At 37.3% G+C, this 25,737-nt stretch overlaps 1 protein-coding gene across 1 annotated transcript in view; it reads right to left on the reverse strand.

Moving 5' to 3' along the window:
- GPD2 (glycerol-3-phosphate dehydrogenase 2 (mitochondrial)) overlaps nt 1-23,902 on the reverse strand; it is a 118,883-nt gene extending 94,981 nt beyond the window's left edge. The window contains exons 1-2 of the mRNA XM_006834527.1: nt 23,734-23,902; nt 24-148 (exon numbers count right to left, since the gene is read on the reverse strand). Coding sequence (XP_006834590.1) covers nt 24-44 — 21 coding nt within the window. The 5' untranslated portion in view covers nt 45-148; nt 23,734-23,902. The remainder of the gene's footprint in view (nt 1-23; nt 149-23,733) is intronic.
- Nucleotides 23,903-25,737: the final 1,835 nt, after the last annotated feature.

A 25,737-nucleotide genomic window follows, 5' to 3' on the forward strand; every position in this document is an offset into this window, starting at 1 on the left:
TAACAAACAGCATACACAATTACCTGCTCAATATCCAACTTCATGATAGCCTTCTGAAGATATCTCACACCACCATGGATCAATTTAGTGCTTCTGCTGCTCGTCCCTGATGAGAAATCATCTCTTTCTACAAGGGCTGTTTTTAGTCCTGTGTAACCAGAACACCAAATTAACTTCTTAAATTACACAATTTGTATGTAATTCATTAAAGGCACTTCTCCAGGGTAGAGACAATCACAAGAAAAATTACTCTGAACATGGATAAATTTGTATTCAAAGTGCAATACACTGTCTATATTATAATGAAGAGATTTTAGTCTCTTCCTGGGGGAAAAAGTCAAACAGAACTAGAAGCATATTAAACTATGAATGAATCACAACTACAAAATATTGCAATACAGTTTCATGGCAGTAATATACACTGGTGCTTACAGAGAGCAACAGGAGATTCTGGTAGCCATCTCTCCCCAGGTAGAGTTAATTCAGAGTTACGATGTCTTCTGGGACTTGCCTTCATCCTTGACTACAGCAATCCAGTCATGGTCCAGCCCCTCATCTCTGATCTCTAACATACCATTAATAAAGGTAGATTATACCTTCTTCGACATGTTGTCACCATTTTAGAAGTGTGTCTGGGGTGGTATTATTTGTTGGTGGTATTGTTAGCTGCCATCCAGTCAGACCCCCAACTCATGGCAACTCCATGCACAATAATAGGACCTTTGTGACTCACAGGGATTTCATTGGCTAATTTCCAAAATAGATTGCCAATCTGTTTTAATCTGGAAACTCTACTTAAACCTGATAGCATCATGTTGTTGTTCTTGTTGTTGAGTGCCACGGAATGGGTCTGAACTGCTGACCTTGCAGTTAACAGTCAGTACTTATTGGACAGAACCACATCAGGACTTCTGTTAGCAGCATAGCAATACATAGTCCACTGACACGTAGTGGTTGTGCATGAGGTGCATTGGTTGGGATTTGAACCCAGGTTTCCTGCATGGAAGGCAAGAATTCTAACACTGATCCTCCATTGCTTCTGGGTGATGTTATGTTGTTGTTGTTAAGTGAGATCAACTAGGTTCTGACTCATAGCGACTCTGAATAGGATTTCCAAGGAGCAACTGGTGGACTCCAAAGAGAGATTTTTCAAAGAGAGAGATTTGACTTCCCTGACTGGGGATCACACCAGGGTTAAAGCAGTGAAACTGCTGAATCCTAGCCACCTGACCAGCAGGGTGTTATAATAGGTATAAAACAGGAAACTAGATGGGAGAAGACACTAAAAGAGAATGAACTCCTATATTGAGAGTTTACATCTACTTAGAAACTTGCAAGCATGGCAATAGTTCAAAACTTCAAAGAAAAATACATGCCATTAAAAACAAATACAGTGAAGAGAATCTATGGGTTAAGAAAAGAAAATATTGGCAAAGTGAAGCTGAGCAAAGTCAGGATAGTCTACAAACCTCTGCATCTACTACACCCCCTTATTTGGAAATTGCAACAAATCTCTTAGAGATGGTGTTCAGAGAAGCCTTTGAAACTAGTTTATGTTTTGTTTTGTTTTTTACCTTGCAGAGACAGACACCTCTGCTTTTTCAGAACTGGACAGGGCAATTCTCATATACTAGTTAAGTGAAGAAAGCCAAAGCCTCCAAAGATCCAAAATATATGTCAACACCAAGTCATGAGAAATATTCATGACTGGGCATTGGCTGGCATACTCTTGGGGAATAAGAGAATGTCATAGAATCCAATTACAATGTGAGTATGTAACTGGAGCAGTTTGGGCTCACAACGCTCATATAAAAGAACCTGTGCATGTATTCAATTCAGAGCCATTTATTACATTTAATACCAAAGGGTCGTTTTTATAACTTTTAACAGTTTAAATATCGTACCCAAATGTCATCATAAAATCAGGGCAATTCCCTTGACTCAAAAGGACAAAATATTTGGAAACGGTGTATAGAAAAGTAGAGAACGTTGATTCAAGGGCAAAAACTGCTAATGCCCTAACTAACTAGCAAAATAACACTGAAATCACAAGTATTGTAGAGTAAGGTCACGCCCTATAACCATATTAGTTAGTTAAAGAGCTACAAAATGCTCAGTTACTAAAATCATAGCAGTGCTTAGCAAATTTAGCATTGGATGTATTTAAAACACCAGAAAACATATAAACATAGCATGTATTATTGAGAATGTTAAGAGGGTAAGTGCCTGGGAACATGCTAGTGTTGGAGATGAATGAGGCATAACTACATTTTCAGGTAGCTTCCATCCCAGAAAGAAGTGAGTGCAGGTGGTAACATTTGAAAACATAGACAACTTTCATCTTAGTCCGGTTTAGAAACTACATCTAGGACATAATCCCAGATTGCATACAGTCAAAATTACCTTTGAATCTCACTTAAGGATGTACAATGTTGGTGAGCTTTATCACCTTTTCTGAGTAAATCCAACACAAACAATTTTTGTCTAGCATGGAAATAGGCCATTTTTTTTTTCTTCATTTGTAGATTTGATGAAGGAGTTTACTTTCAAACAGCATTTCACAGTCAGATTGTTTAAAATATGCCTTTCTTTAAACTCTAAAATCACACTCATGGTATTAATATGTTCTTACCATGAAAGGCAGGTAAATATGAATGAGACAGGATAAGTAGGTTCTTATCCAGCCCAACCTGGCCTCATGAGGCCTGCCCAACAGGGCTCTACAGGCTTTGAAGGCTGTGGCAGGCAGATTTTTTAAAAGCCGCAGTAACCCCTTCTTCCTGGTATTCAGATCCTTGTTAAATGTCCTTCTCCTTGCATATGGGCTGCACCTGGCAAACTGCCTATAACTACAGGCAGTTAGAAGAGAACAAGGGGATACTGAGTGGTTTAAAATCAGGAAAGGTGTACACAAAGGCTATATCCTTTCACCATACTTATTCCATCTGTACACTAATGAAATAATCCAAGAAGCTGGATTATATGAAGAAGAACATGGCATCAGGATTGGAGGAAGACTGATTAACAACCTGCAATATATAGACGATACAACCTTACTTGCTGGAAGCAAAGAGGACTTAAATAAAATACTGGCTGATGGAAGATCAAAGGCTTCAGTACAGATTGTACCTCAATGTAAAGAAAACAAACATCCTCACACTGGACCAATAAATAACATCATGATAAAGGGAGAAAAACGTGAAGTTGTTAAAAACTTCACTTTGCTTGGATTGTGAAACTTCATCTCTCGTACTTCGGACTTGTTATCAGGAGGGACCAGTTCCTGGAGGACATTATACTTGGTAAAATGGAAGATAAGTGAAAAAGAGGAGATCCCTGATGAGATGGATTGACACCGTGGCAAGCAACAATGAGCTGAAACATAACAACATTTGTGAAGATGGTGCAGGACCAAGCAGTGTTCCCTTCTATTGTGCACAGGTCAGTATAACTGGGATCCGACTCAACAGCACCTAACAACAGGAGTACAGATGACATTTTACTTCTGTAGTTTGGTTATAAAAGATGGTGACAGTTAGCGCCTCCCTTGCTGGCATTCTCTCTCTTGCCCACTTGCTTACTAATTCTGATGTAGTAAACTGTTATATTGTGAGATAGCAAGTTACTCAGGAGGCCACCAGTCAGCAAATCATGAGCAACTGAGGCCCAACATCACACGAAGAAATGAATTTACCAATAGCCTCATGAGTAGATCAATTAAGCTTTAAGATGACTATGGCCTTGTGAGAGACTCAGAGTCAGAGGACCCTCCTGAGCTATGTTAAAACTGAATGAATCATTAAAACTAAATGATAAATTACGTTGTTTTACAGCCACTAAGTTTTGGAAAAGTTTGTTGATGATACTCTGTGTGAGAAATAAATAACAGAAGAGTGGGTCTTCAGGAAAGGAAAACCAAAAGATGAGTATGTGTTTGAGATGGATAGAGAAGAGAAAAAGCAGTATCACTTGCCAAGACCAGCTGAAGTAAACAAAAAGCAAATGCTCGAAATAATCTAGCTTAGTCAGAGGCTGCTTGTCACTGAGGACCAGAGGGCAGGGTATGAGAGATAATATGAAGACGATTCAGTGGAAGGAATAGGCAAGGCAGATTACAAGCGGTCATTCATCCATACTGGGGCATTTGAATCCTGTCGTGTGGGCCATTATTTCTCACATTTAATGCCTAGACCTGCTCAAAAGGCAAATGCTTCTCAGAACTCTGGAGAATCTAGCTATGTATCAACCATCTGTCAATTTATCACACTCTGGTTGTTGGCTTCTGTATTGCTATGATCCTGAAAGCAAGAGCCCCAGTATTTTAAATACCAACAGGGACACATCCAAGGTGCACACATTTCAGTGGAGCTTCCAGACTAAAACAGACTGGAAAAAGGGTCTGGTTTTCTGTTTCAAAAAATTAAACCAAAAGCCCATAGTCATTGAGTCAATTGACACTCACAGTAACTCTATGTAGGGTTTCTAAGACTGTAAATCTTTATGGGACCAGCTTCATCTTTCTATTAGAGCGGCTGGTAGGTTTAAACTACCAACCTTGTGGTTAGCAATTCAGTGCCTACCCCACTATAGATCATGGCAGAATACTGTCTAATAAATATAGTGCTAAAAGATGATCCCCTAGGTTGGAAGGCACTCAAGGAGCTACAATAATAGATTTGAGCATTCCAACCATGGTAAAGATGACACAGGAATGAATAGGTAATGCTTCGTCCTGATGTACATGGGGTTGCCATGAGTTTTAGGCAACTTAATGTCAACTAACAACAACAACAGTAATATCACAGATCAGTTCTAAAACAGGCTTTATTATAAAGTACAAGATTTAGCATCAATGCAACACAAGCAGAGCATGAGTACTGTATTCAAGTACACAGAGGAACAAAGGTGTGCTTTCAGTTTAGTTTTGTTTTTTATCATTATAATTGTTATTGTTGTTGTCATTGTTGCTGTTAAGTGTCCTCAAGTCAGTTCCAACTTATAATGACCCTGTGTAGGGTTTCTGAGGCGTGTAGATCTTTGCAGAAGAAAGTCTCATCTTTCTTCTGAGGAGCAGCTGGCAGGCTCGAATCTTGGACCTTGTGATTTGCAATATGGTGCTATCATATGGAGCCACCACACACCAATTGTTACGATAAAGAAAATGTTAAGTTTCTCAGATGATGTCAAATATTCTTTTGAGAAACACTATTGAATTGTTCCCTTCAGGGGAACCACCAGTGTTTTAAACTACAAAATCAGATTAAGGTTCTAAAAAGAATTCTCTGGGTATAGGGGTGGGGGTATGTTGAAGAGGGAAAAGAGCGGATGGCAAGACACCATTTAGAGACCAAGTATCACATGCCATGACTGGGGAAATGAAGATTCCAGCCTCATATGGGCAGAACATAGGTACTGGATAGCAATATGAAAAATATTTTACTGTTTTATGCTGTCAGGATGGAATCCTGGTGTGATGCTGTAGGATAAGCACTGAGCTGCTAACCACAAGGTCAATGGCTGAAATCCACCGGACATTCCTCGGAAACCTGATACAGGGTAGCTATGAGTCAGAACTGGCTTGATGGCACTTAACAACAACAATGCTGTTAGGATGCATTTGATTTTTTTTTCCCAAGACTAAGACAGTGTGAGGCAGGGAATGACTCTAAGAATTAGCAAGCCATCTCAGGAGGATATTTCAGGATATTTAAGTGAGAGCTAACACTTTAAAGCCTCCAAACTGTTTTTGCAAGTACTGGACATTTTAAAAGTTATTCACATGTGAGAAACCCTAGTGAATACCAAGAAAATTTAAAAGAAGCCTGTCAAAACAGCCTGTTTTTCTTGTTATTTCCAATGTAGAACCAAAGAACTACCAACTAGAATTTCTGGAGATAAATGGTACTGTTCCTTCTAGAATAATAAAACAAAAATTAAGTCTCCAAAATTATAGCTAAGCTGAAATATTAAAATATCATGTAACCTTGAAAAAAGTACCTAAAGTTTTCTTAATCACAAAATATTCTTAAAAAGAGAGAACTTTTTAAAATGTTGAACTGCTTAGAAGAAGTACAGTCAGAATACCCCTTAGCACCATGGATGGTGAGACTTCATCTCACATACTTTAAACATGTTATTAGGATGGTCCAGACCCTGAGAAAGACATCATCTTGGTAGAGGTCAGTGAAAAAGAGGAAGACCCCAACAAAATAGACAGATACAGTGGCTGCAACAATGGGCTCTATCTTAACGATCATGAGGATGACAAAGGACCGGGCAAGGTTTCATTCGGTTGTGCATAGGGTCGCTATGAATCAATTTGGTGGCACCTAACATGGTGCTGTGAGTTAATGCGCCAGACCACAAAGCTGTTTGAACTGCAAGGTCGCCAGTTCAAGCTCACCAGCGGCTCCTGGGAAACCCTATACAGGGTCACCATAGGTTGGAACTGACTCGATGGCACATAACAACAACAACAACATATAATAAACTTGTTGTTTGGTGCTGCTGATTTTCAAGTCATAGAGACACCATGCAAGAGCAGAACTGCCCCATCGGATTTTCTAGCTGAAAACTTTATGAAAGCACATCTCCATATCTTTCTCTCATGGAGCCACTAGGTAAGTTTAGTTTGCAGCCAGTCATTTGGCAATTGCACCATCAGACCCCTGTATGAAAGTGAGAGAAAGCAGATGGAACACAAAATCAATTTCGCCTCACAACTATATCCTGTAACTGACTGCAGCCCAGACAAAATTTTTTTTCTAACATTGTATTCTGTTTTAGGTGAAAATTTGCACAGCAAGTTAGTTTCTCATTCAGTAATTCATACATAAATTGTTCTGTGACACTGATGGCTATCCCTGCATGTGTCAGCACTCTCCCCATGGCTACCCTGCCTTCCCTGCTTCCATCTCTCTAGTTTCCTTGCCCCTCCCTGCCTTCTCATATTTGCTTTTGAGCAAATACTTCCCATTAGTTCTCATAGAGTTGATTGTTCTAAGAAGCACATTCATCAGGTATGTTATTGTTTATCTTATAAGCCAATCTAACATTTGGCTAAAAGGTTACCTCGGGGAGTGGCTGTATAGGGTTTCCAGATTTAAAGAGTATCTTAGAGTGAGTCTCAGGGGTTCCTCCAGTCTCTTATCCATCCAGTAAGTCTGACCTCTTTATGAATTTAAGCTTTGTTCTACATTTTTCTCTTATTCTAACTGGAGCCTTCCATCGTATCCCTGGTTCAGTTGGTAAGAATAGTCAGGCACTATATAGTTCTTCAAAGGAGCTCTGGTAGCGTAGTGGTTACGAATCAGACTATGAACCGCAAGGTCACCAGTTCGAAACTACCAACTGTTCCACAGGAGAAAGATGAGGCTTTCTGCTCCCGTAAAGATTTACAGCCTCGGAAACCCTGTACAGGGTCTCTATGAGTTGGAACCGACTCCACGGCACATAACCACCAACAGTATAGTCCTTCTGGTTTCAGACTAAAGAACTCTGGGATTCATGTGGGCCATTTGCTATCTTAGTCTTTGATTTCCTTCACCTTTGCTCCAGATGGAAAGAGACCAGTAGTAATATCTTAGATGGTCACTTGCAAGTTCTTAAGACCTCAAATGCTACTCACCAAACTAGGACATACAGTATTTACTTTACGAACTACGTTATGCCAAATGACCTAGAAGTCCCCTAGTATGACAGCCCTTAGCATTCAAGCCAGTAATACAGTCACCTAAGGTGTTTGAATATGCCTAAGAGGTAGCGTAGTGGTTACGAATCGGGCTGCGAACCTTAAGGCCAGCAGTTCGAAACTACCATCTGCTCTGTGGGAGAAAGATGAGGCATTCTGCTCCCGTAAAGATTTACAGCCTCGGAAACCCTGTACAGGGTCGCTATGGGTCGGATCCGACTCAATGGCACTCAACAACAACAACAACAACAAAGAGGTATCCTTACTGTGCTACATAAGTTATATGAATATACATACAAATATACAAATGCTTATATCTATGTATGCATGTGAATGTACTCCAATTTGCCTTCTGACACCTATATAACACATACCTATGAATGCAACCACTCAAAATTTTTGTTGTTGCAAAATTGTGTTACAGCCTTTACAATAGCATCCCTTTATTCGTGTGTACCTCTCAATCACTTTGGTCACATTGGGCTGGTTTCCACCATATTGTGTATTACCTTTCCCTTCACCACCTGTTTACTATCTAGGAATTCTGGTGTGGACCGCTCAGTTGATATGAACCACAAGGTCAGCAGTTCAACCCACCAGTTGCTTGCTCTTTGGAAACCCTATAGAGGGTCTCTAAGAGTTGGAACCTACTTGACAGCACTTAACAACAACAGTAACACTACCTTGTAAGTGATTCCTCTCTTGCTTTCCCTGCCATCCCTGGTAACCATCAAAAAATGTTACTTTCTGTGTGAAAACCTGTTCTTGACTTTAAGTGGTTTAGTACAATATTTGTCTTTTTGTGGTTGACTTATTTCACTCAGCAACATGTCCTCCAGATTCATCCATGCTATGTTTTGTGGATCCATCATTATTCTTTATTGTTACATAGTGTTCTATTGTTTTGTTTACTATTCATCTGTCGATGGACACTTAGCTTCTTTCTTTTTTCGCTATTGTGAATAATTCTACAATGAACACAGGTGTGTATATGTCTATTTGTGTCACTATTCATACCTCTCTAGGATATATACCTAAGAGTGGCATGCTGGACCATAGGTACTTCTAATTCTCACTTTTTAAGGAAGCATCATAGCATTTTCTACAGTGGTTGTAACATTTTACAATCACACAAGCTGTGTTAAAGAGTTCCAATTTTGTTATAACCTCACCAGAATTTGTTGTTATCTGTTTGTTTGTTTGTTTGTTTGTTTGTTTGTATAAAGGAAATGATATCTCATTGTAGTTTTGAGTTGCATCTCTCTAATGGCTAGTTGGGAGTCCCGGTGTGGTGCTGTGGGTTAATGCACCAGACTGCAAAGCTATTTGAACTGCAAGGTTGATGGTTCAAGCTTACCAGCTGCTCCTTGGAAACCCCATACAGGGTTGCTATGGGTCGGAACCGACTCGACAGCACTTAACCACAACAATGGCTAATGGAGTACTGGTGTGGCACTGCAGGATAATGCACTGGACCACAAGATCTTATGGTTTAAACCCTAAACAGGGTTTGAGTCGGAATCGACTCATAACAACAACAACAACAACAACAATGGCTAATGATCAGGAACAGCTCTTTATTTGTTTGTTAGCCAAACAATGAATTGTCATAAATTCTTATAATATACCTCCTTGGTTCTGTTATTAAAAACACAAGCAGACTTCAAAAAGTTTATGGAAACTTCCATTCTCTTTTCATTCCATTTTCCACTAATTTTTCAATAAGGAAGCCCTTTCATATTCCTTCCTGTTTTCCCTCTCAAAAAAATCTAAACTTTTTTCTTTTTCTCCCCATAACAAGTATTGACCCTAAAATTAAAAGTTTAACATTCCTGACACTTTAAGTTAAAAATAAGAAAGGAGGTAAAAATCGGACACTGTTCTATTATCATCTCTGAGAGGATGAAAAGTATTTTTAAGTGGCACTCAAGGCTAACGTTTTATATTTTTATGTAAAATAAGTTTGAAGGATCACAGTAATGAGTAATAAGATCAGCAGAAGATCTTCCTTCAGAGTAGAAAGAATGACCTCTAAGAGCCGGGCAGTGGTGGGCTACAGTCTGTGTAGTAAGGTAATTCACAAAATTGTTCAAGATTTTATGAAAGAATGTTTTGTTTGCTTTTTGATTGGTGGTTTTGTTTTGTTTGTTTTCCATTTAGCAAGAAATTTTTATGGAAAATAGTAAATTCTATCACTGCTGAGATGAATGGGTGACATTTGGGAGTGGTGTAGTCCTGGTGTGGCATTGTGGGTTAATGCACTGGACTGCAAAGTCGAGTTGAACTGCAAGGTCAGAAATCTTATACAGGATCACTATGGGTCAGAACCAACTCAACAGCACTTAGTAACAACAAGTTTTCAAAAGTATTTTCATGAGTTTCCTGACAGTGGTAAATTATTAATATTTTGAGTAAGACTACTCAAAATCTGAGGATGAATAACAAGAATAGGTACAGTAAAATAAAGTCAACTTGAAGTCTACCTTTCACTCATATTCATTCCATTTCTTGTTTTGTTGTTGAGTGCTGGTGAGTTGATTCTAACTCATGACAACCCCATAGGTCAGAGTAGAATTGTCCCATAGGCCTTCCTAAGGCTGTAACCTTCACAGAAACCAATCACTGCGGAGCAGCTGGTGGATTCAAAACACCAACTTTCAGTTCGCAGGCAAGCATATCGAAGTAAGTTAAAATTGTCTTTTGGGTGGAAGTCCAAGGTGTTGATCTCTATAATTTGCAGAAAATTATTAACTAAATACAGCTCTTTACAGCCTTGCCTTTTCTGACCTGAGTGAGAATATCTAGCTACCAGGCACTTCCAACTAAACTAATTTGTGGATCAAGACAGTTGGATGAATATAGAGGGATAATTACAATCTGAGGGGAGAAATGGTACGACATTTAACTTTCACAACATGAAATAGAACAGAAGTACATTTTAATACCTTTTACTGATTATCTTATTATGCATGAAAACATGCTCAATATAATAAATGCAGAGAAGCAAAGAGAACAAAATACAACTCTCCTGTAATCACACCACTCAGAAGATAACCACAGTTGACATTTGAGTATTTAAACATTCACATTTCCCATGCATGTATATAATCACATATGTACAATTTTTTTCAAAAATAGGATTATACTGTATATTGCATTTAACAATGTTTATTATAACTAACTTTCCATGTCAATACATTTTAAAAATATTTTTAGCTTTAATACATGGACAGTATTACATTATATATTTATGATGATTTATTTATTCAATGTTCTATGTTTGAACATTGTGTTGTTTTCTATTGTCTCTATTATAGACAGTCAAAAATAATATTTCCATGTGAAGACTTTGTATTAATTATTTTGAAAATTTTTCAGAAAAGATCATTATTTATAATAAGAGAATGAAACTCACTACAAAATGGCTATTAGAAGTAATAAAGCAAGAACTTACAAATCAGAAAACGTAGCCACTGTAGGTACATTAGCATCATAAGCCTAGGTATTAAAGCCATACCCAAATGCTCCAAGAAGGAAAATAGTGTCCTTTAAGGAAAGGTGAGTTTATCTTTCTTCAGGAAAGCTTTGGGCACTTACCTTAGGATTTCAGAAAGCCACTGCCATTAATAAGAAAAGGGACTAACCCAAAGGCTAAATATCTTACTTATGGATCAATTTCTCTATAAAATTGCACTCCTGTAAAGCCACAAAGTAATCCTTGTTTGTTATTCTTCAGGATCAGGATCCTATGCTTTGATATGGCATTTTTTTCAGTAAAAGTTAGCATTTAATGGAATTATAAATATTGGATTGGTTATCTGATACCAATTTCTATTTTTAAATTAAGAAACAAACTATTAATAGGAATACTATGTTAAATCAGAATATATCATTAACACATTTTCAGCTCCTTAAATACACACAGGATGATGGAGGCATAAAAATCAATTAAGCTATAACATTCATTGAAATATTGCCATTTACAGGACAATAAGGGGGTGATTTTTGCTTTCGCTTTTGACTTTTTATTATTAAAAGATCAGTTGTTCCAGGAGAGAAGGGCTGTCAGAACAATATAGGATTTAGAAATATGAAAAGAGAAATCACTATCATCTAGTTGCAAAATCCAGATGTTTCCAATGTTAACTATGAAGAATATCTCATGTATCTACCAAGAAGCGCTCTGTGCTTATAAAAATACACAACCTATGTAACTTTTTATTTTAAATGTAAATAAATTAACAAATTCATTCTGAGCAACTTTTATTTTTCAATTTAAAAACATCTTCGGTGAAGACAGAGGAAGACACAGGGAGAAGAGCAAGAGTTAAAGGGAATAGAAGTAAGTATCTTTATATAGACAACCCTGCAACAACAAAAACATATATATGAATATATATATATGGACAGGCTGTACAGATATGGGCAAAAGAGTGGGAGTATGCACACAAATATATGAAGGTGTGATGGGAGATCTGCACATGACCATGTTGTTAAATGCCATCAACTCAGTTTCGACTCATAGTGACTTCATGCACAACAGAAACAAACATTACCAGGATCTGTGTCATGCTGACCATTGTAGTTATTCTCAAGCCATTGCTGCTGCCACTGTGCTGATAAAACTCATTGGTTGTCATCTTCTTTTTTGCTGACACTCCACTTTACCAAGCATGATGCCCTTCTCCAGTGACTGGTCCTTCCTAATAATACGTGCCAAGTATGAGAGACAAACGGAGATCTGGTAGCATAGTGGTTATGAATCAGGCTGCTAACCTCAAGGTCAGCAGTTCGAAACTATCAGCTGTTTCATGGGAGAAAGACAAGTCTTTCTGCTCCCATAAAGATTTACATCCTTGGAAATCCTGGACAAGGTTACTATGAGTCAGAACCGACATCATGGCATATAACCAACCAACCACTGAGAGATGACGTCTGGCCATTCTTGCTTCTAAGGGCCATTTTTGCTGTACTTCTTTCAACACAGATTTGTTTATTCTTCTGGAAGTCCATGGTACCTTTAATATTCTTTTCCATCACCATAACTCAAATGAATCAATTGTTTTACAGTCTTCCTTATTCACTGTCCAACTTTCACATGCAAATGAGGTTATTGAAAATACTATGACTTGGATCAGATGCACCTTAATCCTCAAACCTTTGTTCTTGAACACTTTAAAGAGGTCTTGTGCAGCATATCTGCTTAATGCAATATGTCGTTGGAATTCTTGATTGTTGTTCCATGAGTGTTGATAGTTGATCAAAGTAAAATGAAATCTTTGACAATTTCAATCTTTTTCCATTTGTCATGATGTTGTTTATTGGTCCAGTGGTGAGAATTTTTGTTTTCTGTACACTGAGGTGCAACTCACACTGAAGACTGTGGTCTTTGATCTTCATAACAAGTATTTTAAGTCTTCTTCACTTTGGGGAAGCAACAGTGTATCATCTGCATATGGCCGGTTGCTAATGAGTTTTCTTCCAATCCTGATGCCATGGTGTTCTTTCATATAATCAAGTTTTTTGGATTATTTGCTTAGCATACAAATTTAATAATTATGGTGCAAGAATACAGCTCCGGCACATACCTTTCCTGATTTTAAAACAGTGTCCCCATGTTCTGTTCGAATGACTGCCTTTTTGTCTAGTGAAGTTCTTAATAAACACAATAGTTCTGGAATACTCATTCTCCATAATGTTGTTCATAGATTGCCATGATCCACATAGCCAAAAGTCTTCGCATAGTCAATACAGCACAAATAAACATCTTTCTGGTATTCTCTGCTTTTAGTCAAGATCTGTCAGACATCAGCAATGATACCCCTTTTTCCACATCCTCATCTGAATCCGCTTGAACCTCTGGAAGTTCCCTGTCAATTAGAGCCATTTTTAAAATTGTCTTTGGCAAAATCTTACTTCTACGTTATATTAATGATATTATCCATAGATTTTCACATTCCATTGGGTCACCTCTCTTTATAGAGTGGACACAAATATAGATCTCTTCCAATCAGTAGGCCAAATTTCTTGGCATAGATGAGTGAGTGCCTCCAGTGCTTCATCAGTTTGGTGAAAGATTTCAATTTGTATTCCATCAATTCCCAGAATCAAGTTCTTTGCCAATGACCTCAGTGCACCTTGCATTTCTTCCTTCATATGTGACCTCTTGAAATAGTTGAAAATCGACCATTTCTCTCTCTTTTTTTTAAACTTTTATTGTGAATTGAGTAAAAATTTACAGAGAAGATCATGGTTGCAATCCCCTCCATGCACCAACAGTTAACAGCATTTACCTCTATTCACATTAACCATTGCATTCCTCCCTGTGTCTCCCACCTCCGCTATCTTTGCTCTGCCTCTCTGGTTATAAATTGCCTGCCCTGTCATCAATGTCAACACGTAGTCTACCCCTAGCGCATGAATCGTTTCCTCCACCCCCAAACCCATCATAGATTGTTTCTTTTATCAAGAACCTCCCACAAGCACACTTTTTTTATTGATGTACAAACAAAAACAAAAACAAAAAAACACACAGGACTATATAATTGTTTAAACAACCACAGACCACATTCTGGAAGCCAGCCTCTTGGCTGCTAGCACACAGCCTTTATCTTTCTATGAGTCTGGAGTCCTCAGCTGCTCTATCTCTCCATCCCATCACCTCTGCCTCAAGAGGTGCTGCTGCTTCTCTGGTTAGGGTCCCACGTTCCACTTGTGCTCTTCTCTCTTGATGGTCTAGGGTCCTCTGTTCCTGGAATGTAAGATTAACTACTTCCCACTTTTTTTTTTAACACAACTTCTACATTTACAGTGTGACAATCACAATTAGTCATGATAACAATTATTCACTATTGAATCAAATGAATCCTATCTCATTTCACAAGACCCCATGTAGACAAAAAGAAAACTATTCAATGGGGATTTTACCTTCCCCTGCAAACTCTGAAACTAAACTCCCTCTTGAAAATTTGTAAGCCAGCCACTTTGTGCCTTTATAGCCCCAACCCCACCCCCACACACCATTTTAGGTAGCCAATGTCTAAATTGCCTGTCCCTATCAACCCTGTGTGCAGAGAGGATAGGTTTGATCCTTGATGTGAAGACTCCTTTCTTCTAGATTGGTATTTTGAACTGCTACATCACAGGTACAGGTCAAGTTCATGGCATTGCAGCAATTTACACTTGCTTCCTTAATCAAATTTCTTTATCTTCCACTAGTCAAGTTTTTATCATCAAGTCACCGAAGCTGGGTCAAATGGGTGCTATCTGCAAGTTTGGGCATTCTTGTGTGCTTCTCCTCACTTCATATCAGCTGGATACTTCACTGTCACCTCTAGCCTTCCATGGGTTTGTCAATGTCTATGGGCTCAGGAGTTCCCAAGGCTCCCCAAAATTTAGACCAACCAGCCCTCCTCTTCTCGCTTTCATCTCAAGGTTGACGGATGTCTATGGAATGAGGTTGAACTCAGCACATATCTTCATTGCTGCATTTCCCCTAATTCCACTCACAAGAAAGCCAACACAGTCAGCAGCAAGCTTACATGCCTATTCTTGTGCTCCCTGAGTTTCAGTCTTGGAGGGGGAGTTGTCATGAAAGGACTTGATCACTTGCCTTGATGTCTCTCCCCCAACAGCTTTCTTGTTCTTATAGTAGCCAATCACACTGCCATTTTTGTTTTTTCCTACTGGTCTTTCTTTCAAGAAGTACCTACTGTTCCTCCAGCTGCTCCAGGTTAGTCAACCATTTCTTTTTGGTAGAGTGATGCTGTGCATTATTTCCTTTTTTTTTTGTAAGTTTTTATTGTGAATTGAGTGCTAGTTTACATGGGAGAATATTGGTTTTACACTTACTGTTTCATTGCAATGATTACAATCCCCCTCCATGCATCATCATTCAACAATATTTGCTTCTATTCACTCGGTTTTTGTTTTGTTTTGTTTGGAGGGGGTGTACACAAAAACACACAGGAATATATAATCATTGAAACAACTAAAGGCACTTTTTGCAAGCCTTCTTCCTGGCCGCCAGCACTCAGTCTTTCTTTTTCCATGAGTCTAGAGTCCTCAGCTGCTCTCTCTCTCTCCATGTCCTCATCTCTGCCTCCATCTCTGGTGTCACTGCTTCTCTGGACTGGGTCCCCCATTCCACTCGTGCTCTTCTCCCTTGATGGTTCTCGGTTCCTGGACTGTAAGGTTAACTACTCTCCTCTTTTTGTTACAAAACTTCTACATTTACAGTTGTGACAGTTGCAATTAGTCATGATAACAATTACTCACTATTGAATGATAATAATCTTACCCCTATCCCTTTTCACCAAACCCATCTAAACAAGATGAAAACTATTCAGTGGGGACTCTACCTTCCCCCACACATTCTTAAACTAAACTCCCTCTTGAAAACATGTAAGCCAGTCACTTTGTGCCTTGATCTCCCTCCACCCATCCCCATTTTAGGTAGCCACTGTTTAAGTTGCCCATCCCCAACAACCCTGTATACAGAGGGGATAGGATTGATACTTGATGTGAAGACTTCTTCCCTCTCAGTTGGTATTTTGAACTACTAAATCCGTAAGTATACGTCAAATTCTTCCAATTTTATCAATTTACACTTATTTTTATCAAAATTTGTTTTTATCTTCCTCTACTCAAGTTCTGATCATCAAGCCATGAAGGCTAGGTCAAATGGGTACCTTCTTTTGATGATTTCTGCATCATTCAATATTTTGCCCATAAAATTTTGCAGTATTTCAAGTTGAGGCTTGAGTTTTTTCCTCAGTTCTTTCAGCTTAGTAAATGCTGATCATGTTCTTCCCTTTTGGTTTTATAACTCTAATAGGAGCATAGTGTACATATATATGTAATTTTTATGTACTTCTAAGGAAAAGTCCTAGAAATTGAACTGTTGAAGCAAAAACTGTGTGATTTTTTTTTATTATGATAGTTAATTTCCAGCTACATTCCAAAGGATTTCAAGAATTTGAATTCCCACTAATCACTTATGAAAAACAGTATATCCTTAATATTAAGACATTAAGTAGGGTGTTTGGTTTGGTTTGAGTTTTTTGTTTTGTTTCGTTTTTCTTTTCATTCATAATGTTTTATCTTGCATCTCATACATACCAATGAGACTAGGCAACTTTTCTTCTGCTTGTTAGACATGTGTTCCTTTTTACAATTCCTGTTGTTTATATACTTTACTTTTTTTATATTGTGTTGCCTGTTAATTTATTAAATTGAAAGAACTATTCTTTTGTTAAGGGAATTAATTAAAGTTTTGTTATATTTTCACAATTTCACATGTTTCTACCTTACTGTGTTTCTTTTCACAGATAAACTTCTTAAAGTCAAATATAACAAGTCTTTTTTTTTGAGAGTTTTTGGTGTCATGCTTAGAAATAAATTTCCTACTCCATTTTTTAAAATTCATATATAATTGCTTCTAGTAGTGTTGTTCTGTAATTGTTAAATCCTAGACTCACATGGAACATGATAAACAATACACATATGATAAACAGTATTTATACTACATCCCTTAATAAACAGTTAACAATGACAGAGGTATGGCACTGTAGGCACTGGACTGCAAGTGCAGTTTAAGCCTTAAGGGTGGTTCTAACCCACCAACCACTCCTCAGAAACCCTATACAGGATTGCTATGAGTTGGAACTGACTCTATGGCACTTACAACACAATAATGACATAAATGCTGTCTTTACCATATGTTAAATGTTAACGAGATACTTACTGTTTTACACTGATCTCTGTCTCTACTCCTTTACCAAACTATTTTAATTATAGTAGCTTTAGAATGTACTTTAATACCTGATAAGTCTCCACCTCTCTTATCATTCTTTTTCAAAAACAAATGTAGTTATGTACAAAAAAAATTTCCAAGAAGTCTGTAATTTTCTGGGTTTTCCTTTTTATTGGAAAAAAAAAAAAAAAAGAAAAAACATTTGCCAATTCAACCATTTTTACATGTATTATTCAATGACATTAATTAAGGTCATCATGTTCTACAAGTATTGCAAATGATTTTATCACCATTAACAGAAACCCAGTGCCCCTTAGCAATGACTCCTGTCTCCCCTACCCCTGGTAATCATCAAGTTCATCATTTTCATTATTTCATATACCAGATTTACGTATGTGTATAGATTCAATTCTGGATGACTTTTTCTGTTCCACTGGACTATATGTCTCTTTCTCTAACACCAGATAGTCTTAAATACTATTGCTCTAAACTTTATTGGAAGCTTTGTTTTTTGGTAGAGTTAGATGGTGCAACTTGTATAAATACAATGTTAATACAACTGTGTTTAAAAGGAAGGGGAAGAATAATTTATATTTGCTTGTATGTGCAAAAGTTAATTATGGAAGGATAAAAAAGATTTAATTGACTGCAATAAATCTCATAAACTTACATTTCTAGATAAACTTAAGCACAATTTCTCAAGTCCTCTCTCGACCCTCCAAGATAAACACTATTTTGACTGAAATCATGTTTCAAGATTAATTGCAGGAAAAATTCACAATCTAGTCTAATTACAAGTGTCCAGAAAACTTTCATCTACTGCAATTCCACTCTCTTAAAAAGGGATCCTCTCCTCAGAGTGCAGAGAGAAGAGACATCCTAGAATGTACTACTATACTAGCGAGGCTCTCTTTGTCCTGAATGCTTTTTGCAAACATACACTATCCCTTCTGCTTACAGAGAAGAACATTATTCTGATTCACCATCTATGCATGAGAAACTTGAGGATCCCTGTAAGTTACCACGTAGAAGATCACAGAGCTAGCTAGTAAGAGGCAGAGCTAAAATTTGGTCACGTCATTCTAGTTCTATAGTCTGTTATGTTCTTAATCACTTAAATTTAAGGAATTACAGTGAGAAATCAGGAGTTGCTAGCCACATGTTATTTATAAACTAAAAATGTATGTGTGTATATATATATTTTTTTATTTTTTAAACAAGAGAACTATGGAGCTAATGTTTTTCTCCAAGAAGTGGCGTCTTTCTGGAATATGGACAGAAGCCATAAAAGCTAAGTTTTATAAATCAGATTTGAAACAAAAATCTACTAGGTGTGGTCCTTGATAAGTACAGGTAAATTCATATAAAAGTATTTAAGGAACTGAAGGATACACTTTTTTTAAACCCTGAAAGAATGAGCATTGTTATCAGATTCTCCTTAGTCCGGCCCTCTTTCGGATCAAAGTGCCTACAACTGGGCTTGAGGGTTATGCCTCTGCCCAAGAACTGAACATAGAGGTATTAAACAGGAAAACAATTGCTATTGATCCTAGAGACTTGCAAGAGGATATGAGTGGAAATGTTCATATCATGTTTATAAAATAATATTCCCAAATGAAGTAGGTAAAAGTTGATTTCCAAGAAAATGTATACAGTAAAAATGCAAATAAATGTTCATTATGAGACTTCATGACTTTTTCTCTTCCCTTTGTTTATTCATTACTAAAACTGCATTTGGGCATACTATTTTATCAAAAAGCTGTGCAAATACTTATATACAAGCCCTTTAACATCTAGTGGTTCCCCTAAAACTTTGATGTCCTGAAAAATCTAATTACTACTGGTAACTTTAAAAGATCACAGTAATTTATTTTTGTCAAATGTGACTAAAGATTAATGGATACAATCAGGAATAATTTGGTAAAAACATATCAAACACAGAGAAAGCAAAATTTGTTGTTAAGTGAAGCATCAAATATAATAAAAGAGCAAATTCCATGAATGAACAGCAACAATGCACAATTCATTACCAAATGCCCATGATTATTTCACACTTCAGAGAGTTACTGATATGATCAGAAATTGTAGTAAAAGGATAAATATAGATTACCTTCAACAACACTTTGTATATTTTAATTATAAAGGCTACCTACATAGGACTACCAGTATAACCAAGACAACAGAAACTAAGGTTTATCCATTCCTTTTATAAACCACAAATCCATACATACAATAAGATATTCAATTATTTTTAAAAGATATCAATTTGCTATTAATATTGAAAATAGATTTTTTTTTCTTAGCTAATACTAATTATAAAACTGTAAACCTATCAGCATTCAGGCTTCCACAATTCTTCCTCAAAATCATCATCCACAATTGCCTGCTAATATAACAAGTAAACCCTGTTCAATACTCAGTGTCCTTCACTGTCCCCGAAAAGTAATTTAGTCAACAAACAGTAATGAACCAAAAGCTCCTTGAGGGCAAGACCACCTTTTCTAAGTGTCTATAATCTCAGAACAAGTTTGGTACCTAATTCAAGAGCAGTACTGTTTCTAACATCAAACACTGGAAACAATCTAAAATATTCTTAACAATATCCTTTAGATGAATCCTTCAATCATGAAAAAAGAATGATTATTTACATGCAAAGATTGATAAAGCATACCTACAGAAACACTGCAAAATAGCAACCATAATGTGATTTTGTCTATTTAATAAAAAGATTCCACATACATATTAGTGGACTATTATTGTTATAAAGATAAATGAACAGAAACAAAAAGAAATGTTAAATGTCATACAACATGGGTGACTCTTAAAAAGACATTATGCTGAGAGAAACGATTCATTCACAAAAGGACAAATAGTATGTTCCCACTTATATAACAGAAGCAAATGTATAGAGAATAAAGTTTCTTAGTGGTTAACACAGAGAAATGTTAGTGATGTAATGGTTAAGCTCTCGGCAGCTTACTAAAAGGTCAGTGTCAGAACCTACCCACTCCATGGGAAACAAACCCTGATGGTTCGCTCCTGTAAAGATTACAGCCTAGGAAACCCAATGAGCAGTTCTACTCTGTCATACAGTAGGTCTGTGAGTCAGAATCTATTTAAGGGCACACAACAACAATGTGGGTGGGGAAGGAGTGAAGAGGAGTCTTTGCTTAGAGGCCACTAAGTTTGTGTCAATGGTTATGAAACAGTAATTTAAAATAAATAGGGATGAGTTACAAACATAATAAACATAATCAATGTCACTGAATTGTACATGTTAAATTGTTGACTTGGTAAAATGTCTTATATCATAATAAAACAATTTAAAATATATAAATATAAAATTTGCACTAAAGTGAGTGTAAGTGAGACTTCTTAAAAGAAGAAAGGAATTTGTTGTTGTATTAGGTGTTCACTCACAAAGACTCTGTAAACAACAGAACAAAACACTTCACAGTCTTATGCCATCTTCACAGTTGTTACACTAGTGTACCAATCCATCTCACTGGGGCTCTTCCTCTTTTTAAAAGGAGTCCTGGTATGGCACTGTGTTTAATGCGTCAGACTGCAGAGTTGGTTTGAACCACAAGGTCGGGGGTTCAAGCTCACCAGTCGTTCCTTGGAAACCCTATACAGGATCGTTATGGGTCATTAACTTCTTGTCTTTACTGTCATTCGCAGACTCCTAGACACACCTCAAAGTTTGATCCCTTTTCACAAACAATGAAATATTTCAGAGCTGCCTACAGAAGCTCTTGAGACTTACAAACTGATGTGGCCATCATCATCATCATCATGGGTATTATGAAAGGCACACAATCCCACTCTTTCTGAAACTTTTGCAGCTGGATTTTGCAGTTATTTTCCTCTAAATAGAAGCCACTTAGCCTTGAGCCCAGGATGTGTGCATTTTCACATACTCATTTTCTCTAGATCCTCTTTCCCCTTTCCCCATTCATGAATGGACAACTCTTCAGATCCTCTTTCCCCTTTCCCCACTCATGAATGGACAACTCTTCAGATTCTCTTGCTGCTGGCTTTGTTGCTTGTTCTTTCTAGTCTTGTAAGCACTTTATTTTACAGTCAGTGGTGCAGGACTTCCATTTAATTCCCGACATGATCCTACAGGGTTCTAAGACTTAGATTTATAAACTGAAAAAATATGTACAGTATAATCAATAACTGGCTGGCTCCAGTAAAGAAATTGCAAAATTCAAATTTTTAGGTGTACATGAAGCCAGATTCACTCACAGGCATATGACTAAGGTGACTCGTGATCATCAATCAAAGACACTGGTGCTATTAAGACATAATCAGATACGAAACAAGCAGACCTGTCATAGCTTAATGGTTTCACTTAAGATGATCTGATAAAGTTTTTTTTTTTTTTTCACTGTCAGCTGTTGAGCCAAGAGTGATCATGTATCAGTTGTGCTTTGTTTATTCCTCCAATTAAAGCCAGCCTTGAAAGACAACTGTGATAATTATGTCAACGCAGATTGAATCTAGGTGCCATTTATGCCAGTGCAGGCTTCACTTTGTTTACCCTTCCAATTGATAGTCACGTGGTTTATGAACAAGCTTCTGGGTTCCAATTGATGACTCCAAATAATGGTACATAATTATCAATGTACCAGAAATCAATGCAGTTTCAATCACTTATTTTCCAATCACTTGGCAACTATCAAACTCAATCTATGACTTCTTGACTATGGCTTATACCTTTATTATGCAATTATGATCAAAAGTAACATTTCCAGAATATTGAATGTATGTGAATGAGGCTGAATTCACTTCTGAAAATATCACGTGATATACACAGGCATTCTATGCCAGAACTTTTTCCACGTAATTTTGTCCTTTCTTTCTGTTATATGTGTATGGTCAAATTATTTGCATGGGTGCATTAATGGTGAAAAATAATGTATTTCCAGGATGCTGTGATATTAATATTTCCCTTGGAGAGATGTTTTTAACAGATATGCAAACAATAAGAATTATTTTAACAGATTAATTCATTTTAATAAAGCTTTTCCACTCTTTACTGAAATAAATGTGATTTCAGGTGATGGATGAACACTTCTTCCCTATGCTATACTTACTTTGGACTCCTGGTGTGGTGCTGTAGGATCAGCACTGGACTGTGAACCACAAGATCAGCAGTTCAAACCCACCAGCTGTTCCTTGGAAACCCTACACAGGGTAGCTATGAGTCAGAACCGACTCAACAGCACTTAACAACAATAACAATTATACTTATTTTATGAAATATTAGGGGGGGAACATAAGCAGAATATCAAATTAATGAATTTGAAGACATACAAATTTTTCTTTTAAAATTAATGTACTTACCTGCTAAAGTAAGTTAACATTTTTTAAAAGTTAATTTGAAATTAATTAATACTTCATAAAATAACAAGTGTATATACGAAAAATGGAGTCCTTGTGTGGTGCTGTGGGTTAATCCACCAGATTGCAAAAACATTTGAATTGCAAGGTCGACAGTTCAAGCTCACCAGTTGTTCCTTGGAAACCCTATACAGGATTGCTATGGGTTGGAATCGACTCAACGGCACTTAACAACAACAATATGAAAAATATGAAGGTGTTTCACAAAGGATGGAAAACTGAAAAACACAAACACAAATTTGACTTCACTAAAGGAGCTCTGGTAGCGTAGTGGTTACGAATCAGGCTGTGAACCTTAAGGTCAGCGGTTCGAAACTACCAGCCGCTCCGCAGGAGAAAGATGAGGCTTTCTACTCCCGTAAAGATTTACACCCTCGGAAACCCTGTACAGGGTCGCTATGGGTTGGAACCGACTCGATGGCACTTAACAACAACAACAACAATCTATATTTAAAGGAGCTCTGGTAGCATAGTGGTTACGAATCGGGCTGCTAACCTCAAGGTCAGCAGTTCAAAACTACCAGCAGTTCCGCGGGAGAAAGATGAGGCTTTCTGCTCCCATAAAGATATACAGCCTCGGAAACCCTATACAGGGTCATTTTGAGTTGGAACTGACTCCACGGCACATAACAACAACAAATATAGAGTGCATGTGGTTGTTGTTGTTTTGCTGTGTGCCATCCAATTGATTTCAACTCATGATCTCATGTGACAGAACAGACCTGCCCAAAGTTTTCATGGCTGCAGTCTTTATGGAAGCAGATCACCAGGTCCCTTTCCCCAGGAGTCACTGGGTAAATGTTGGTTAGCAGCCCAGGACTTTGCACCACCAGGCTCCTTAAAGAGAGAAAAGGAAACGACTATCCACATCAGGACTCACCTCTGGTGACAGCATCTAGTGCACAGCCACTTCCTGTTGCTCCTCCTCCAATGACGAGGATATCAAATTCAGATGTGTTTTGCAAAGTCAGTAACTGAGCTTCTCTAGAAGGTGGCTCCCTGTTAACTGGTTCTGTGATGCAGTCAGCTGCTTCAACATAAGCCAGGTTCACCTGACAAGAAAGCAGACCACTTTGAGTTATTCATCTGAAAGGCAGCCACTTTTTATGAATTTTACAATATGATTCAAAAACAGAGTGATCTGTAATGGAGATACAGAATATCAGAGTTATAACTATATGCCGCAGTTCATATGGGGTCATAGGGCCAATTGCCTTAGGTAGAAACATTTTAAAGTTGTTAAAATTCATGGGTTATCTTTGTTCATTAGCCTCAATTCTTTAGCCATGGTATTCCTAGTGTCAGACTCATTATCTCAGCTGCTTGTCTTGGCATTATATACAGCCAGGTTTGATTATTTAAGATATTGTAGAACAATTCCAAAATACTTTATCTACGAGAGTTTAAAGGAGAACATAAGGGAAATGTTTTACCCAGCACTGCAAACAGAGAACATGATTATTCATTGCAACACTATTCACAATAGCCAAAGGTGGAAGCAACCCAAATGCCTATCAACACTTGAATAGATAAAATGTGGAACATACCAAAAAGTCATGACAAATCCACTGCCATTGAGTTAAATCCAACTCATTTAGACCCTAAGCAAGGTTACCCAGACTGTAAATCTTTACGAGAGCAGATAGCCTCATCTTTCTCCTAGAGAGAGCCTAGTGTCTTTGAACCGCTAACCTCACAGTTAGCAGCACAACACCTAACCCACAGCACAACAAACAATGGAAGATGCCTCTGCCATAAAAGAAATGAAGCCGTGATACCCTCCAAAATACAAATGAACCTAGAAAACATTATTCTTAGTGAAATAAATCAATCACAAAAAGACAAATATTTTATGATTTCACTAGTGTGAAACACTTAGAATAGACAAATGTATATAGAACAGGGTTAGCAATGATTACTGAGGCAGGCAGGAAGGGGGAAAAGGGGGTACTTTGTGTGTTTAGCTAATACTGAGTTTCTGTTAATGAAGATGGAAATAAAGCAATAGATATTGGCGATAGTTGCACAGCATGATTGATACATGGTTTCACTAAATTATATAAATGAAAAATTCTTACTTGGCGATGTTGCATAGTAGACATTTTATAACAATTTTAAAAACTGGAGAAAAACAAGTGATGAAAGAAAGACAAAAAGCACATTTGCCTTCCTACAATTTGTATAAAGTAAGGAGGTCTGGTAACATAGTGGGTTATACATTGGGCTCCTAAGTACAAGGTCAGCAGATCAGATCCACCAGCAGTTCTGTGGGAGAAATATGGGGCTGTCTGCTCCTGTAAAGATTTACACTCTTGAAAATCCTAATATAGGGTCACTATGAGTCAAAGTCAACTCAACAGAACACTACCATACTTTCTTACTCTTCAATTTTTCTGACAAATTATATTACAAAGTTTAGGATCTATAAATTTAAGTCAGTACAATTTAAAAGAAACTTTTAAACAGAGAGAGAGAGAATCTGTTTAATCTCTTGATTTCTAAATTACTATTGGTTATTGTGAACCACCGAGTCAGTTCTGACTCATAGCCATCCTGTATAGGGTTTCTGATGCTGCAACTCTTTATGGAAGCTGAAAGTCTCATCACTCTCGTGTGGAGGGACTGGCAGATTTGAACTACTGACTGCGGTTAGCAGCCCAGTTAGTTATCCACTACACTACCAGGGCTCGTTAATAGAAATTACTATCTGGTTTAAATAACCAGCTATGGCTAACAGGTACCATATTTTTTAAAGCTTTAGTCAGAGATTTTTCCATTAAATTTTTCCATTAAAAAATAGATTTTGCATATTTAGTTTGCAATCTTTCCATTTTTAAAGATTTTAACAATAACACCATAAAGATTTATGATTTTTTGCTACCTC

Source organism: Chrysochloris asiatica, unplaced genomic scaffold, assembly GCF_000296735.1.
Source record: "Chrysochloris asiatica unplaced genomic scaffold, ChrAsi1.0 scaffold00012, whole genome shotgun sequence".
NCBI classification, from domain to species: Eukaryota; Metazoa; Chordata; class Mammalia; order Afrosoricida; family Chrysochloridae; genus Chrysochloris; species Chrysochloris asiatica.